At 50.5% G+C, this 16,764-nt stretch overlaps 1 protein-coding gene across 3 annotated transcripts; it reads left to right on the top strand.

The window, feature by feature from the left end:
* Nucleotides 1-38: 38 nt before the first annotated feature.
* Nucleotides 39-14,978, top strand: ENO1 (enolase 1). 3 transcript variants are annotated; one of them, XM_036925284.2, is made up of 12 exons: nt 39-196; nt 2,528-2,619; nt 5,105-5,200; nt 7,044-7,102; nt 8,732-8,801; nt 9,274-9,407; nt 9,864-10,086; nt 11,186-11,383; nt 12,257-12,458; nt 12,931-13,039; nt 13,265-13,323; nt 14,539-14,978. In XM_036925284.2, the coding sequence occupies exons 2-12, from the start codon at nt 2,535-2,537 to the stop codon at nt 14,606-14,608; spliced, it is 1,305 nt and encodes a 434-aa protein (XP_036781179.1). In that variant the 5' UTR covers nt 39-196; nt 2,528-2,534; the 3' UTR covers nt 14,609-14,978. The 3 variants fall into 3 exon arrangements, with proteins under 3 accessions (XP_036781179.1, XP_036781180.1, XP_057355672.1); XM_036925285.2 differs by lacking the exon at nt 7,044-7,102 and adding an exon at nt 6,681-6,739; XM_057499689.1 differs by lacking the exon at nt 7,044-7,102 and having other exon boundaries at nt 45-196; nt 2,526-2,619.
* Nucleotides 14,979-16,764: the final 1,786 nt, after the last annotated feature.

Raw genomic sequence — 16,764 nt, 5'->3', positions numbered from 1 at the left:
GGCGAATGGGCCCGGGAGTGGGCGGGCCCGGGGCGGGAAGTGGGCGTGGCCACCGGAACTGGGTAGGAAGCTGGGGCCGACTGCGCGGAGACCAGCTCGCGGTACTCGGAGCTCACAGACCTTTTAGCTCCTCGTCTGCCCTCTGTGTTTGCAGCACCCTGTGCTTCTTTCCCGGGCGGGGACATCCGTTGGCGCGGTAAGGAATCCGGGGGTGGCTGCGGAGCAGACGCCCAGGCGGGCGGCATACTAGCCTCTCAGGCTTGCAGGACTTCGGTCCGTCTGACTGCGTGCCCCGGGTCAGGCGGGGACGTGGAAGGGCGGGTCGGCGCGTGCGAGGTGCGGATCAGCGGGTGATTCCGGAGTTACGGGGCCGCCTGACTGCACTGGGAGGTCAGCAGTAGAGCCGCGGGCCGTGTATGACCTCAGGCGTTGAGAGAGAAAGGCTGGAGGGGAGACGCGGGCCTAACCCCGGGTGTCCTTCCCAAATGGAGGAGGGGGCAGGGAATGAGCAGATGCCCAGGAAGTCGCGATTCCCCCGCCCCCACCAGCAGCCCCTGCTTCGCGCGGGGGAGTGAGGGTTGGGGGGGCCCTCAGCTTGCTGCTCGGCGGCTCCGGAGTGAGAAGCGACTAATACAATTTAAGGAGGGGCTTATTTTTGAGCAGGCTGCAGCCTTGCCGTTAGGTAATTGGGAAATCCCTCCGGGCCTCTTCGCCCAGGTCAGGCGCTCTCTGCTCCGGGCTCCCCGGGCTGGCCACCAGTAGTCGGCCCCTGGTCCAGCATAAGAAGGATGTACTTTAAGAAAACAATTTTCTTAGCTTCCCTGCAATGTGGTCTTCTCTGGGCAGTGTGGTCCCGGGCTTGACTTGCCCCCGGGACACACGTGGGCCCTGACTGCCCGGTCCACTCTCGCTGACCCCGGCCAGTGGGTCAGTCCAGGCAGATAAGAAACTGTGAAGCCTCCTTGTCAGACCAACTTTCCTCCTTGTCTGTGTTCCCTGAGCCTTAATGACCATGGAGAACAGTTTTTCTATCCAGTTTAACAATAAGTCGAATTTTATTTTCACGTCATGAAATAAGTTGATTAAATTGTCTTACGTCACTGAAACCAAACAAAAAACGAGATTTTAAAATTATGCTGAAGCAGCATAATGAAGATATTTCAAAGTGCATCTCAAATTGGTAAAGTAAAACGTTGTGGCCTGGGGGTAGGGGTTATGGTGGGTAACAGCCTGAGGGGCCTTTTGGGGTGATGGAAATACTACACAAGTATATAATTTGCCAAAATCCCAAAATTTTAAAACTAAAAAGTAGATTTAAACAGATTTGCTTTTTTTGTAAGATAGTAGATAAAAACTAGATATCTTTTTGCTGGCTAATGAATGAAACTCCATTGTTACGTAGATAACAAAGCCACAGAAGTGACTTCAGTATCTAATTTTGAAACTAAAAAAAAAAAAAAAAACCAAATATTTGCTGCTTGAGAACATTCCAGAAAAGATATTGGCGGGGAGCCCGGGTAGATAATGGCTCCTGAACACTAATTCGATTCCTCTCATCCACTTCAGCCTTACAAATTGTGCGGTTAGTTTCTTCCTTAGTCTCTGAGGGGAGTGGGGAGTGAGAAAGGGGCTTTCTTTGAGGACTTGCTCTATGTAGCTACAGGTCGTCGTCTTTTTCTTCTCTTTTTTTTTTTTTTAAAGGGTTTTCAAAAGAAGCTTCTTCCCTTGGAGTACCCTAGTGTTCAAAGATAGTTATAAATTATGGAATCGCATTATTGAGTTTTTTTAATGGGGTAAAATGCCCGTTGAAATAAATACAAGTTAAATGTCGTTACTGGCATGTCCTGTCTTGCTAATGACTCAAGTACTCTGAAATTTGAAAGGCCCAGAAATGGGCAGCAGCAGAGATCACAGTGCACAGACCACGGAGATCATACCTGGCCACCACACTCAAAATCCTGAGTATCCGATAGCTACCAGTTTACATCCTACTGCTGCCTCAAGTTTAACTAGATGATGCCCCCAGCTTTCGATTCACTTTTCACTGCACACCAGGCCTGCGTCCTGGTTTCCTTCTGGGCCCCTTACCCACTTTGGCCTTAGATGGGTTTGCTTGTGACTTTCGTGTCCCCTTGGTCCTGACTTAGTTCCTTTTCATTCCCATGCCAACCCTCATAGGTAACAAATGATAACAGCCTCTTTAGCCATTCTTCATACGAGCAACACATTAATTTTTCTTGTTGGATTTGGTTTCTCCCTGGCACACATTTTCAGGCTTTCTGTGTTTATAGGACAAGACCTGAGATACTAGGGTTTGAGGCCTTGAAGAGCTGGGCCCAACCTGCTTCTGTAGGAACAACTCTCACTGCTTTCCAGCAGGCTTTCTCTCTCGGCAGCCTTCCTACAACCAGTATTCGGTCCAGTGCAGGTTCTTCCTAGCCTAGGGATCTTGAGGAGCAATCCCTTGAATGAATGAGCCAAGGCTGCATTGTGGTTGATGGAAAATATGAACTCTTTCCCCACAGAGAGTCACCATGTCTATTCTCAAGGTCCATGCCAGAGAAATCTTCGACTCTCGTGGGAATCCCACTGTTGAGGTGGACCTCTACACCAGCAAAGGTATGTGCCACGTTTGCTTCTGTAGTTCCTTCTACCACACTCCAACTTCTAAAACTTAAGATGACAGAGCCTTAGGCACGAAAAAGTCCATTATTAAAAAAGCCTTTCTGGTCTGCATGTGCAAATAGGCAGTGGTTCCTTCCCTGGAGTAGGGGGGTGGGGGGTTGCAAGGCTTGGAGTCCTTGTCTTTATGCTTCTTGATATTTAAAACAGAAAACAGGTCGCCTGTGGTCAGTGAGGTAGGGGAGGGACCCTCACACCTGTGCTTCACAGCTTGCTATGGCCACATAAGCAGATGGGGTGTGATAGATAGGATAGCTCTGCCTCCCCTGGAAAGGAAGGAGATTAGGGGAGTGCGAGTGTGTGAGCAGCGCTCATGTCTTTGTTTCCTGAAATGACTCTAAACCAAGGGTCGGACATTTTTTTTTCGGGGTGTTGGGACATTTCAGAGGCTGTTGTTTTTACCTGGTTTTACATCCCCCTAGGAGGAGTTTGCCCACATGGAAGAATAGAATGGGGACTGTTATAACTCCCCCCTTTTATTACTTAACAAAAATCTGATGCTCCTGTAGCCCTGTGTTGGTTCCAGCAGTGTCTCAGCTATTTTCTAAATAGACCTAGTGGGTGAGGTTGGAAAAGTTGCTTCAGGCAGTGGTGCGGGGCTCACAGGCCTGCTGGTCAGAGCTGAGTCAGGGTCTGAATCACAGGCCTGGCACGAGAACCTGCAGCCCTTCCCTTCCTGCCCTCCCCTCCCCCTTGCCCAGGAAAAGAAGGCCCCTTGGTTTGCAGAAGTCTCAGTGTTCTGCCTGTGGTTACTTGCTGTGACGGGTACTCTCTGAGCTGGGTTGCTTCTGAGCCTGTGCCTTATGGCTAATACCTTGGGTTCTCAGAAGATGCTGAGAATTTCATCTCACAAGATCAGCTTGCTTAGAGGGTGAACCTTTTCCACTTGGAAATTGAACTTCAAACGGTGAAAAAAGGTCTGAGAACACTAACTAGAAAGTTGTTGGGAGGGGGCATTTTCTTTAAAACAATTTAAAATGACTATTTTTCAAAATTTAAGCAAATGGAACCTTCTCTCGTGCTCAAATCTGTTTCAGAAAACAGGAAATCATGGATTTGTTGGGAGCCTTTTATTAGTTCTTTCTTAGAATTTATTTCTTAGACCAGTTTTCGATTCACAGCAAAACTAAGCAAAAGTTAGAGTTCCCACTTCCTCCACACATGCACAGCTTACCCCCCAGCGTGGGTCATTTGTGACTGTCCAGCCAGTGTCAGCCCATCACCACCCAGTGGCCTAGTTTACACGAGGACTGCCCTTGCTCCCTTCGGGTGTTCAGCTAGTCCAGGGCCTGCGACAGGCACATGGGTCCTGACGCCCGCTCAGTCCCTGCAGTGACGCAGATGCAGGCCTACTGGTAGATCATTTGTTAAAATACCTGGTTGGGTTTTTCCCTTTGTTCATTTTCCTTCACCTCCACACACCCACTAGTTCTTCACACCCACAGATGGGGAAATTCCTTACAGTTTAAAATAGATTCAGGAGGCTGCCTATACTTCCTGCTCCCCTAACCCCATCTGCCCTGTGTAACCAGATCTCTGCAGTTCCTTTCTTGACACTGCCCTTGTCTAAGATTTGCCATTTACTTTGTTTCACAGTATAGGTTTAGCCATATGGCTGGTTTTTATATCTGCTAGACTGCCTGGTGCGATGCTTAGTTGTGTTTTAGTGTTATTAAACTGCACCTGTATTGTCTTTATTCCTTTCTTCACCCAATCTATCCTGTCTCCTGGCTTCCTATTATGCAGAGAACCCTCAAAACAGCATTTTTACCACTGCCTAAACTGAAACATACAAGCTGTAGAAATTCCTCTTGAGCCAAAACTTGAATGATCTCGGTTTCCTAAGGGTAACTTAGCAACAGTGCTTTAGAGCTGGACTGTCTGAAATAGTGTTTTAGTTGATTACACGTTAAAATGATAATATTTTTATATATTGGGTTAAATAAGATACCTGTTTTTACTGTTTTATCTTCAGCGTAGCTCTTAGAACATCCTAAGTCCCCTAAGTGACTTACACTGTGCTTCTGTGGAGCAGCACTGCTGGGAGAGTGGTGGGTAGTCCAGCAGGCCAGATGCAGGGCACCAACTGGGAGCTTGTTAAACGCCCCCCACCTACCCCCATTGGGGGATCTGCATTTTAACAAGAGCTCCAGGTAATGTGTGTACACATAACAATTTGAGCTCTGCTATAAAGCCTTTTTTTTAAACTAGAGAAGTTCACCAGCTTTTCTGTAGGTTCTGCATTGCAGAATCATAAAAATGTGAGAGGCAGGAAGAACAGACCGTCTGAACCTCCCAGTTGCTGGAAGGAAGTGATTGTTTCCTAATGGCAATGCCATCTGTGAGCGGGCTGTCCTGGGGCAAGGGCTGTAACTGTTTCCTAATCGTTAATGATTTTTCCCCTCCCTCCCTCGACATCTAGGTCTCTTCAGAGCTGCTGTGCCCAGTGGTGCCTCAACTGGCATCTATGAGGCCCTGGAGCTCCGGGACAATGATAAGACACGCTACATGGGGAAAGGTAAGGGTTGGGACCTGCACCTGCGTCCAGAGCGTGGTTGCAACATGTCTCCCACACCTCCTTCCCTGCTCCTGACCTGGCGCGGCCAGTCTCCCACCCTCCTTGGGATCTGTACTTGAGGGAGGCAAACGCCTGGTTTGGCCCACAGTGTTGCTGGTGCTCATGGACCCCCCACGTGGGATTGTTGGCTTATTGAGCCGAGTGTTCCTAAGCCTGTAAACTCGGGCAGGAGTTTTAATACTTGTATTCTGGTTTGTCTCCGTTCTGTGAAAAACTCCTCAGGCCAGGGCCCTAAGGATAAGAACACATGTTACTAAACTAACAAAAAGCCTTGCCATTCTCCCAGGAGGGCCCTGTGGGTCTTTGAAGCCATCAGCTCTCTTCAAGGGCCTGGTTTCAGAGAAGGAAAGTATCTAGAAGGTCTATCTAATGGCTCACTGTTAATGGTGACCTACAGGTTAGTCTTAGTTTGATCTTTCTGTTGATGGATTCACAGAAGCACCACTGTGGCAGAGTCAATCTCTGGTGAGCTATCTGCAGATAAACTTGTTTGTGTTTGCAACTGTCTTGCCAATGGGTTTCAGCCCCGGGCAAGTTCACTATGGATTCAGTGTGACCAAAGAAATGACAGTAGAACTTTCTTGGAGTGAAAGGTTATACCCAACTTTATTTCCATGGTGGCAGGTCAATCACTAGAATCCTGTTCACTCAGAGCAAATCTGTATGCAGCAAGCTGGTCTCTGGCTCTGTCCTTGGTGCTGCCACCACTGCAGCCTCTGCTCTGCTCTCCTGCAGCCTTACAGCCATGCCACCATGTTGCCCAGAGCACTGGGCGGAGCTCTTTATATAGAGTCAATAGCAATGTATTATTTGCCCACACGTGGGTAGTGAGCTGGCCAACTAGGGCCAGGTGAGAATCCTAGCCACAGGAACTTTAATTTTATCCACCTTCCTATAGATGGAACCTGTGCAGCCACATGAGGTGGGGTAGACCAGGCATTCCCAACAGGGGCAGTCACCCTTCTGGGGGCAGAAACTAGTTGTTGCGGGGAGGAAAAAAAACTCAGTTTTAAACACGGTTTAGGGCCCTGCAAAGGGCCAGTGTGTAAACAGATCTGTAGTGTATCTGTACGAGGACATTTTCAGGGGAGAGCGAGTAGGGAAATCTAAAAACGCCATGGGGGTGGGGGCAACAGTGAAATAAGGTTGGAAACCCTGGGCCTGCGGTCAGCTGTTATGCTGTAGAGGGCAGTGTTTTCAGTCTTGCCTAGAGTTCCACAAGGGACCTGCCCCACACTGGCCCTCGGCCCCGGGCGGTGCTCGTCTGAGGCAGAGCTGAGCTGTGCCTGTGACAAGGGTGAGCCCCTGGACCCTGCAGAACCCTCCCGCCCCCCCTCTCTCCTCTCTCCAACTCAGCGTCCTTCACGGCCTGCTCTTCTGAGTCTGTCTTTTTCCTTCTCTGTCCATCTCTGCTGGTCAGGCGTCTCCAGACCTGTTAAGTATATTAATGAGTTCCTGGCACCAGCCTTGTGCACACAGGTAATACATCGGACATCCTTCAGTTTCTGCAGCTGGCATTTCCAGTGCATGGTCTTGCCAACTAACCTCCCTGCAGGTTTTCTGAGGCGGTGGTTCTGTGTGTGGCTCTAACCCTTGGGGGTCCTAGGTAAGAGCGCTCAGACTGGGCCAGGAAGTCCTTGATCCTGAGGGCTAGAGAGAGGGGGTTGAAGGAGGTCCCATCATGCTCTTGGTGGGCTTCCGCATATCTGGGCTCATCTCCAGCAGTGCTGCTCAAGCCTGTTTTTCATTAATGTTGGTAATTTGATTTGATTGTTCCTTCTAGGTGTCTCAAAGGCTGTTGAGCACATCAATAAAACTATTGCACCTGCCCTGATTAGCAAGGTAGGACCTGCCTTTTGTTAACTAATGTGTTGATGCCACCAGAGTGTCTTCCAGGCCAGGGGCCTTCTGTGTATGGGAGAGCTTATTCTGAGAGCTAGAGACACCGATTGGATTCCCTGTAAAGCATGAGGATAATTTTGCCTTTTCTAACCCCCCTCAGCCTGTGTGTCCACATCTAACAATGCATGGGATTGGATGACAGGGACAGGAGACTGTCTTAGAGCCTTGATTTTCCCCTCCAGCTATCTTAAACTTAGGGAAGTTAAGATCCAGATTTTAAGAGTGGCTCTCAAGGGTTTTGACTGTAGTATCCATGGGACACACTGACTCTTTGTGAACTATGGAATTACTATATTTCTGCTGAGTTTTTTAAACAGTGAAACTCTTAGTAAATAAAACTTGGAGCCTTGGTTTGTCTAACAGATAAAAGGAGAGTGGCTATTGGTGAAGTAGGGCTGGACCCAAGTGTGCAGCCTACTCAACAGCTTTGTCTCAGCCTCCCTTCCGCCCTCCTGTAACTGGCGCCAGCCCGGACAGGACGGATTTGAAAACCCCTGGCTAGAGAAGCCGTCTCAAGGCCGAAACCCAGCCCCAGCCTCCTGTCCTGTTCTCCTTCGATGGAGTCTCCCCTCCCGGAACTCCTGCATGCCAGGGCCCACGGGCTCCTCTGCTGTTTGTCTCCCAGAGTGCTTACTGGGGCCCGGCCTGCGTGGCCCTCTAATTGATCCCTGGACGAAGTTTCTCATGGCTGCTGTGCCGTCTCCCAGGCACCGTCACCACCCCGGCCTTGGTGCCTTGGTGCCCTGACCTGGGGGACAAATGCAATGAGCAGGGCTTTCCTGGACACGTTCCTTCCTCTGGGGTGAACGTGCCTCAGTCTCTCTCAATGAGGGGTGGCCACCGGCGGTTTGCTGGGGTGACTGCTAATCATGGTTTAGTTTTTATACAAATAATATTATAAATAAAATAACACGTCATTGATTTTTGTGACTTTTAAAGGTAATGCCAATTGTTAAATCACTTTGAGCCAGTTTTTAAGGCACCAGTTTACTACTTTGCACACTCACCAAAAATACTCAGTTTTGACCAGTCACCGTTCTGTTAAATGATTTGGGAACACCCACAGAAATCGTCTCCCCCATCAGATGATGGAATTTGCTGTCACTGAGGAGAGCCACGAGTGGTGGCAGTGTGACTTACCTCTGAAGGGTGCGGCTCGCGGGAGTGAACAATGAGTTCCATCAGTTATTTATTGCCCCACGAGTCACGCTGCTTTGTGGCAAGACCCTCCTGAGCACGTACCAGGTGGTCGTCTTTGGCATAGTGTAACTTTGGACTCCCTCAGTAGACTGGCCCCTGTGACGCAAGGACCAAGTCTTAGATATGTCACCGTTGGCTCCCTGGGGCTCAGGGAAATGCCTGAAACTTAAAGCAAGTCTGGGCAGTTCTGTGTCTCCCCATTTTCTCTTTGAGTTTCCCCCCTTTTGCCAGCCAAACAAATGTAGGACACGGAGCTGATTGGGACTTTGCACAGTTCCAAAGTTTGCTCGGCTCCATGGCAGGAAAGCAGAGGTCATGCGCAGTGGCACTGCTGCCTCCCCAGTGGCTTGTCCTTCCTTCTCCCTGTAGAAGCTGAGCGTCGTGGAACAGGAGAAGATTGACAAACTGATGATTGAGATGGACGGGACGGAAAATAAATGTGAGTGGCCTGAGGTGGACTGCTGGTGAAGGTGGCCTTGTGTCCTCGTGACCTTGTGAGCCTCTGGGGAGAGGTCTTGTCCCAGTTGATGAACTGTGTGACCACCTATGGTCTCTTCTGGTTTCCTTGCCCCACCTTAATAAATCACATTTTCAAATATCAGGAGCACAACTGGGTGACAGTGTGTGTACGGGTTGCTCAGAAGAGCCTTGTGCTTTATAATCAAGCAATTTGTGGAATTTGCCAGAGTTCCAGAGACCAAGGAAAGGGCTTTCTCTTGAAAAAGATGAGTCTATATGGAACACTGTTTGCATTCCTAGGGTGAACATGGGGAGTAGATAATGATGAGAGGGGAGGGGGTTCAGAATACCCTCCAAGGTGTACTGCAGCCTGGGGTGCAGGCTAGAAGCCAGCAGGAGGAAGATCAGCGAGGAAGAAATAACCTTCATTGCACTCTTCTGTTCTATTCTAGCTAAGTTTGGTGCAAATGCCATTCTGGGTGTGTCACTGGCTGTCTGCAAGGCTGGAGCTGTTGAGAAGGGGGTACCCCTCTACCGCCATATCGCTGACTTGGCTGGCAATTCCGAGGTCATCCTGCCAGTTCCAGTGAGTAGCTTCTTTGAACTTCCCAAGTGAGCAGTTGGTAGTGCTAGATTTCTCGTGACCCAAGCATCCCACATCTTCATCTCACCCATGTATGACTCTCCCGGTGTGGTGGGTATATGACTAGGGTCTAGAGGTCTTTGCTGCAAAGGAATCTTAGGCTACTTGCTAAGAGTGACCTTAAACAAGTGACTTGACTTTCCTGCATCCAGCATCCTTTATTGTTGATAGTGGGGGGCGGTGCTCAAGGTAAAAGTCACACTGGCCTTGTTGGGTTGTGTGCATTTGTTGAGAAGGTTGCCGGTGCTCAGGACAGTATTGGTAATGACTACAGAGAGGCCTGGGGAGCATTTCATAGCCACTCAGGGCCTCATCTGTGATCCGCATGGTTGGGCATGGGGGGCTTGTGTTCAGTGGGATTCTCGGGGCCAGCTGCCATACTCCTCTGTCTCTCCCTAGGCTTTCAATGTCATCAACGGTGGTTCTCACGCTGGCAACAAGCTGGCCATGCAGGAGTTCATGATCCTGCCTATTGGTGCAGCGAACTTTAGGGAAGCCATGCGCATTGGAGCGGAGGTTTACCATAACCTGAAGAATGTCATCAAGGAGAAATACGGAAAAGATGCCACCAATGTGGGGGATGAAGGCGGGTTTGCACCTAACATCCTGGAAAATAAAGAAGGTAAAGGTCTACGGGAATCCCCACGGTGTGCCACACTGAACCCCACTCTGTTGGCGGGTCAGCCACACCTGCCCCGGGAACTGTGGTTCTTGGACACCTTCCATTCATCAAGTGTTAAAGTGCAAAACACAGCAAGCAAGTTCTGGGAGGGGATATGGGAGCCAGGGCTTTGTGTTTTTTTTCTTTTAAGATAACAAGGAATTTCATTATTTATTTGACCTCTGAATGGCCTGATGATTAAATTTAGGCTGGATGGTGGGGCCTAGGGAGGCAGTTTATTCCTCTTGTATTCTTACTCCATCTTGCAATGACAAAGGTTTGAAATCTCTGCTCAGAGATGCCATTTGTTCAGGACTGTGACCAAAACTGATTTAGTCATTCATCCACAGTAGTGCTTACACAGCTTGGTTTTGCTTTTGAATCAGGCCCAGAATTAAATGTGAGAATTGAGTAGAGGGCATGGAAAGCCTGGGGACAAGAAATCACAGCTGAGTTGGTGTTCTAGAAGGAAACATTTTGTTGCCTTCAAGGGCAATGAGTGAAAGGAAATATCCATCCTACTCTTTGCATCAACCGTGTGGAATTGCTGCTGTTCTGACATTTTGACCCACCAGAAATGGCCCTTTCACAGGGTTTAACCTCAGAGCTTAGGGATCTTTGGTGCAAAACAGGAGCCAAGTGTCTTGGTGAGACAGACCCCCGACCCTGGGCCTGGAGGCAGGGCCTCGCCGTCCAGGGCTCCCTCTTGGATCCCAGCCTAGAACAGGCCCCCCTGAAAGCCTGTTCCTCGGGACCGCTGACCCAGCTGGTCACTGTGACTGTATTCTGGCCAGCGCAGCTGTTCCTGCTGCTAAATGTTAGGGCATTTGTCACTGAGAAGGCCTCTTAGAGTCAAGACTGAATTCCCCTTTGTTGACTTACTAGGGCCCTGAGCAATGGTTTCTTGCCCCAGAGTAGAGAGAAGTGTTACTGTTGGCACAGGTGGTGGGGCCAGAGCGCCTCTTGGTCTCTCTGTTATGTGTGGTTCCCATTTAGCAACTGTTAATGGAAGTTTCTCTCTCCCTTTGTCGTTCCCAAACTTGCTGTCATCTTTTTCCAGCCCTGGAGCTGCTGAAGAATGCCATCGGGAAAGCCGGCTACACCGATAAGGTTGTCATTGGCATGGATGTCGCTGCCTCTGAGTTCTTCAGGTCAGGGAAGTATGACCTGGACTTCAAGTCCCCCGATGACCCCAGGAGGTACATCACACCTGATGAGCTGGGCAACCTGTACAAGTCCTTCATCAAGGACTACCCAGGTGAGCGCCCCCGGAGGGGCCCCTTCTCCAGCGGCTGGCGTGCATGAGGGCAGCTGCTGCACACGGCTGGCCGATGACGGCTACAGCCGTGAGGGTGGGTACGGGGCATAGGCCACACACGCCCCCTGCCAGGGGCTTTTCAAGCTCAGGTGCAGACAGCCTATGGGGGCTTCACACAGGGCCTTGGTGCAGCAGAGGGGCCAGGAGATGGTTCGTCAGGGCCAGCCAGCTGTGGCTTTGTGTGATGAGTCATTTGCAAAATGTGATCACCTTCTGTCACTATCACAACAGCCTCCTGGGCAAACGCAGTCCTGGCTCTGTGAGGACGGTGGGGAAGCCAGCCTTGAGAACCAGAAGTGCCAGTGTGTTCCGTCTCCTGTGAGCTGGGCTCTGGGCTCTGCCCGCCCCTTAACAAACACAGAGTAGGGACTGCTAATACCCCCTAGTAGGAGGGGAAGCTGTGGCACGGGCTGGGCTGGTACCTTGCCCAGTGGCACTCAGCAAACCCAGTAGAGCAGGAGGTCTGACTGTGTCCCTCCATCTAACCACCAGGGTAACTAACTTGCTCAAGGAGCCAAGACGCAAACCCAGGTCTTCACCCTCTGCGTCCACAGCTCTGTTCCTGTTCTTGGTGGCACTAAATTCAAACCACCCTGAGCAGGTCAGTTTCCTGCTTAGTCACTGCAGGGTCTCAAGATCGCAGGTGGCGGTCATGCCCAGTCACAGGAGTAGGTCGGTACGGCTGAGTGTTTCCATGACATCAGTCGAGGAGCTGTTGCGGTCCCATATGTGAGGGTGAGGCCAGGCAGGGGACGTGCCACCTAGCAGACAGGAGGGTTGCCCTGATGAACCATGGTGCTCCTCTCCCCTCAGTGGTGTCTATTGAAGACCCCTTTGACCAGGATGACTGGGAGGCCTGGCAGAAGTTCACTGCCAGTGCAGGGATCCAGGTGGTGGGCGATGATCTCACGGTGACCAACCCGAAGAGGATTTCCAAGGCTGTGGGCGAGAAGTCGTGCAACTGCCTCCTGCTCAAAGTGAACCAGATCGGCTCCGTGACCGAGTCTCTCCAGGCGTGAGTGCCCTCGGCGGGTGGCTCTCAGTGCAGGGACCACATCTGAGCAGCAGCTCCTTGGGTGCAGGGAGCCCTTCTGACGAACTGTCATGGGGTTTCAAGTTTGTACTCTAGGTGGCCTTTAAAGTAAGTGATGGCACCAGGGGGCCTAGGGCATTGGGCACTTGTGGTCTAATCCTACCCCTTTGTGGCCCCAGACTCGTCATTTAATGTCATGAGGACATGTCAGTCAGGCACTGTCAGGAGACAAGCCTCTGTCCCCTGAGGAGGCTGAGCCAGGTCTCCACACACTAGAGGGCTGAGAAGGTCCTCGGACCATGGAGTTCAGAGGGTGGGAGGTGCCGTGTTGTCTAAATGCTTGACAGCTGTCTCGGCTCCTGCTGGGGACGTGGGCCAAGGCACCAGCAGGGCGGCCGCTGTTGTCGGGCCTGGAAAATGTGATCACGACCCTGGGTCGCCTCCCGGCTTGCAGGTGTAAGCTGGCCCAGTCCAATGGGTGGGGCGTCATGGTGTCACATCGCTCCGGGGAGACCGAAGACACCTTCATCGCTGACCTGGTGGTGGGGCTGTGCACTGGGCAGGTAAGCACTCCGTGGGGTGGGAAGTGGTCCTTCCCACTGACCTCAGGTTCCTGACCATAGAACCCAGAGGGACAGGGTCGAGTTGGGGTCCTTTGTTCCCCTCCCTCCTAAGGTCAGAGACCCTCCTGAAGAAATTGTCTCTTCCTGTGGCACCCAGTCCTTCCCAAGATGCCCACAGAGATTGGGTGTCCACAACAAGCAAACTCGGCCTCTGTTTTCTTCCAGATCAAGACAGGTGCACCTTGCCGATCCGAGCGCTTGGCCAAGTACAATCAGATCCTCAGGTAAAGAGGATGCCTGCACTGGGTGGGGGCAGGGGCTGGGGGTCCCCGGCCTAAGCATGTTAGGTTGGGAGAAGTGGCCAGAGAGCCCAATCAAGGCTCCCTGCAGTGTTGCCCCAACACAGGGGCCCACACTACACTGTGCTGCCATCTAATGGTGGGAGAGGGGACAGGCTGCCCCTTGGACAATTTAATCATAACTTTTTTAGAGCTGCAAGGAAGCCTTAGTTATTGTCTAATTTTCCTTGTTGACAAGAAAACCAGGGCTCAGAGAAAGGAAGGAAATAGCCAAAGCCCAGCAGCAGGGTGTCGTTGGTTATCCTGGTCCCCCTTTCTGTCTCAGGGTGTTGTTGGGAAGCTCAGGCATCCAGGCAGGTGGGGGAAGGTGAGGGTACTTGGTCCTTTCTTCTGTCTTGGGGAAGGGAGCGTGCATTCGTTAAGTCCTCCCACATGGTCCCTGCACATTTTATCCTGGGACATTTCAAGCAAATAAAAACAGTGAAGAGTAGGACACGTGCCCTTTCCTTGTCACCCAGATAGAAGTTGTTGACACTCCTGTATGGGTTGTCCCTTTACACCGCACTTTTTGTTAGCTGGAGAATGTTAAAGCGGATTCCAGTCATATAGTGATGTCACCTATAATTGCCTTTGTGTATATGTCTTTCAGTTGGAGATTTCCTTGTATTTTTTAACAGAACCACTCTACCACGATAGTGCCCAAGATGAGCAGTAATTCTGTGATAACAATACCAAGGCTGTTTATTCCATCTCTCCTGCCTGTCCCAGGCACTTGCTTCAGCCCTTCCTTCCTTCATTTTGACATCAAGAACTAGAGTTCACAGTAACAGGTTCCCTCCTTTCTCCCCATGCCACTTAGTTGTTGAAATTAGGCTGTCCTTTTATTTACAAAGTTTGGGGGTTTTGGTTTATCTTTCAAGAATCAGCATCTTGACATTTCGTGCACTCTGTCCTTCAGAAGCATGGGTTGGGGCCAGGGGGCAGCAGGTGGACAGCCGGGCGGGTGAGGAGAGCTGGGCGCTCTTCTGTGCCTGTCTGTGAGGAGATCACATTCAGAGGGTTGGAGAATAAGGTGGGCAGGTGCTGGGCTCTCGATTTGGAGGAGGTGTGGCCTTGACCTCATCTCTGGGGGGGAAACGGGGCCACAGGAGTCAGGATTTGACTTCTTTTTCCCTCCCCCTCCCCATCTTTCTTCCCAAGAATTGAAGAGGAGCTGGGCAGCAAGGCTAAGTTTGCCGGCAGGAGCTTCAGAAACCCGCTTGCCAAGTGATCTCTGGGCAGTGAGCCCCTCAGCCCTGCAGTCCCTAGTTGGCCTATTAGACCTGTGCTCCTGATGTCCACGTGGGCAGCTTGAGGCCCCCAGCCGATCCTCTCAGGCCTCCAGTAGTTGCCAGCCCGCCCCCTCCCTGTGACCTCACTGCTTCCTTAGAACTGCTGCAGAAGCCACGCTCGACTGCCTGAAACCTGCTGGAAACCCTAGCTCTGTAATCATGTGATTGGCCCAGAGCATTATTCCCCACCTTGCTTCCCACCAAGTGTCCAGGGCCGTGTTTCTCTTGCTGTTATCTCCAAGGTGTCCACAGGCAAGGTCCCCAGTGGTTTTGTGTGCAAAATAAAAAGGCCTCAATGATCCGTAGGAATTTTCTGTGTGCACGTGTGTACAGTCTGTGGGTCTGACCATCCCCATGTGTAGAGTGTGCGTAGAGCATTGTAGTTAGGGTACAGGCCTGCAAGAGCTAGAGGTTATGTGTCATAGCAAAAAGGGACAAGGTGGGGATACTGCTATGTCTGGGAAGGGCAGTCTGGGCAACGGTGAGGAGCAGGGGTGCCGTGTCCCTCGCACAAAGATGGGTCAGTGCCAGGAGTCGGCATGACTTTAAGTTGAGATGTCTTGTCAGGGAGAAAATGCAAATGCAGAGCTATTACAGGGAGCCTGGCGTCTCAGTCATGTGACCATATAATTGTGGGAGCCAGAGGGGCTGTCAGAATAGAGCAAACCATCCGCAGCAAGCTAGCATGTAGGCTTTCTGTCCCCAGGGGAAGCAGTAAGCAGGTGGTTAAAAGACAGCTCTGTCGAGGTAGGAGGGCATCTGGAGGGTCCTGGAGCTTTATGTAGACAGATGAGAATTAATTCCATTCCTTATTTTCCCCAACCTTCCAGGTGCTCCCAGCAATGCCCCTGTGTTGGGCAGGGCAGGCAGAATCACTGCAGAAAGTTCACTTAGAGAAAGGAGCTGGGGGGGTGTTTTTATTTTGGTTACATAATTAACCTGTTTATTGTCCAGCAATGATTCACGTGGTGGTTCTTCTGGTCTTTCAGGTCCCTCTGTCTGGTGGCTGCAGACGTGGTTCTGCAGGTGCACCTTTGTGCAGGAACCACAGCTAGATCCCCGCAGCTCAGCTCCTCACCTTGGCTTTGCCACAGAAGGAGCCAGTGTATGTGGTGTGCTGGCTTATTTCACTTGTCCTCGCCATTTTCCTGAGGGAGGCACCATAACAGGCCCCATATTTACTGACAGTTCCGACCGTAGTGCCTTTGGCCCCGTTGCCACCCACTAGGTGCAAGCCCAGATGCAGGCACTGCGTTCATTGAAAAGCAAGAGGTGAGCTGCCGGTTGCTCTCTGGCCTATGAAGAGATCTGATGTTTTACTAGCATTTGCTTTTTCTTCTCCTAAGGTAATTCGATCTGAGTCTCTTGAGCTGTTTTAACACCTTGCCACAGGGGTCTGAGAGGCCCCTTTGTGAACATTTTTATTCATTGCTTATCTCTTATCAGTCCTTAACCCAAGAAGTAGAACCAGTAGGTGTATATTAGGAGATTTTATCACAGGGAATTGGCTTCTCTGAGGATCCCTAGAGCAGTCAGAGGGAAGATGACCAGGACAGGACTGTGGGCACAGGATTTCTGGGGAAACCTCAAAGCCTTGCTCTTAAGACCTTCCAATTGATGAAGTTGGGCCAACCCAGGTATTCCGGGATAATTCCTATTTAAAGTCAACTGATGAGCGGCTTTAATGATAATTAGTGGCAATAGAGCTTCACAGTAATACCTAGATTCATAGACTATAGAACTCTAGTCAAGTCGATGCACCACAAACCATCATCCCCTGTCGCCTCAGCAGCCATACACATCTTAACCCATATTTACTCTCCAAATAACAAAGTCCTATTTCCATCTAACATGGTACATGCACCCAAAATGAGGTTGTAATAACTGGTTTCTATCTGAAAATTGATTCTGGAGGAATCTGAATCAAGCTGGGTGTGACAGTCTTACTGGACCTCATCTGTGTTTACACTGGGTTTAAGTGGTAAGTAAGTGTTAGTATTTTTAAAATTTGGTTTAATATCCACATTGCTGACACTAATTTTAAAACAGTGGCTGGCAGATACAGGCATGTATCACTGGGGAAAATGAAAGTTCC

This window comes from Manis pentadactyla, chromosome 4 (genome assembly GCF_030020395.1).
Source record: "Manis pentadactyla isolate mManPen7 chromosome 4, mManPen7.hap1, whole genome shotgun sequence".
Classification (NCBI taxonomy): domain Eukaryota; kingdom Metazoa; phylum Chordata; class Mammalia; order Pholidota; family Manidae; genus Manis; species Manis pentadactyla.
Note: the sequence above shows the minus strand (reverse complement) of the source record. Positions and strands in the feature narration are given on the sequence as shown.

Bases quoted from the DNA above. Each gene is read 5' to 3' on its own strand.
- ENO1 (XM_036925284.2), top strand. From the start codon at position 2,535: ATGTCTATTCTCAAGGTCCATGCCAGAGAAATCTTCGACTCTCGTGGG. The intron at 10,087-11,185 runs GTAAAGGTCTAC...ATCTTTTTCCAG, and splicing joins CATCCTGGAAAATAAAGAAG to CCCTGGAGCTGCTGAAGAAT. The intron at 13,040-13,264 runs GTAAGCACTCCG...GTTTTCTTCCAG, and splicing joins TGGGGCTGTGCACTGGGCAG to ATCAAGACAGGTGCACCTTG.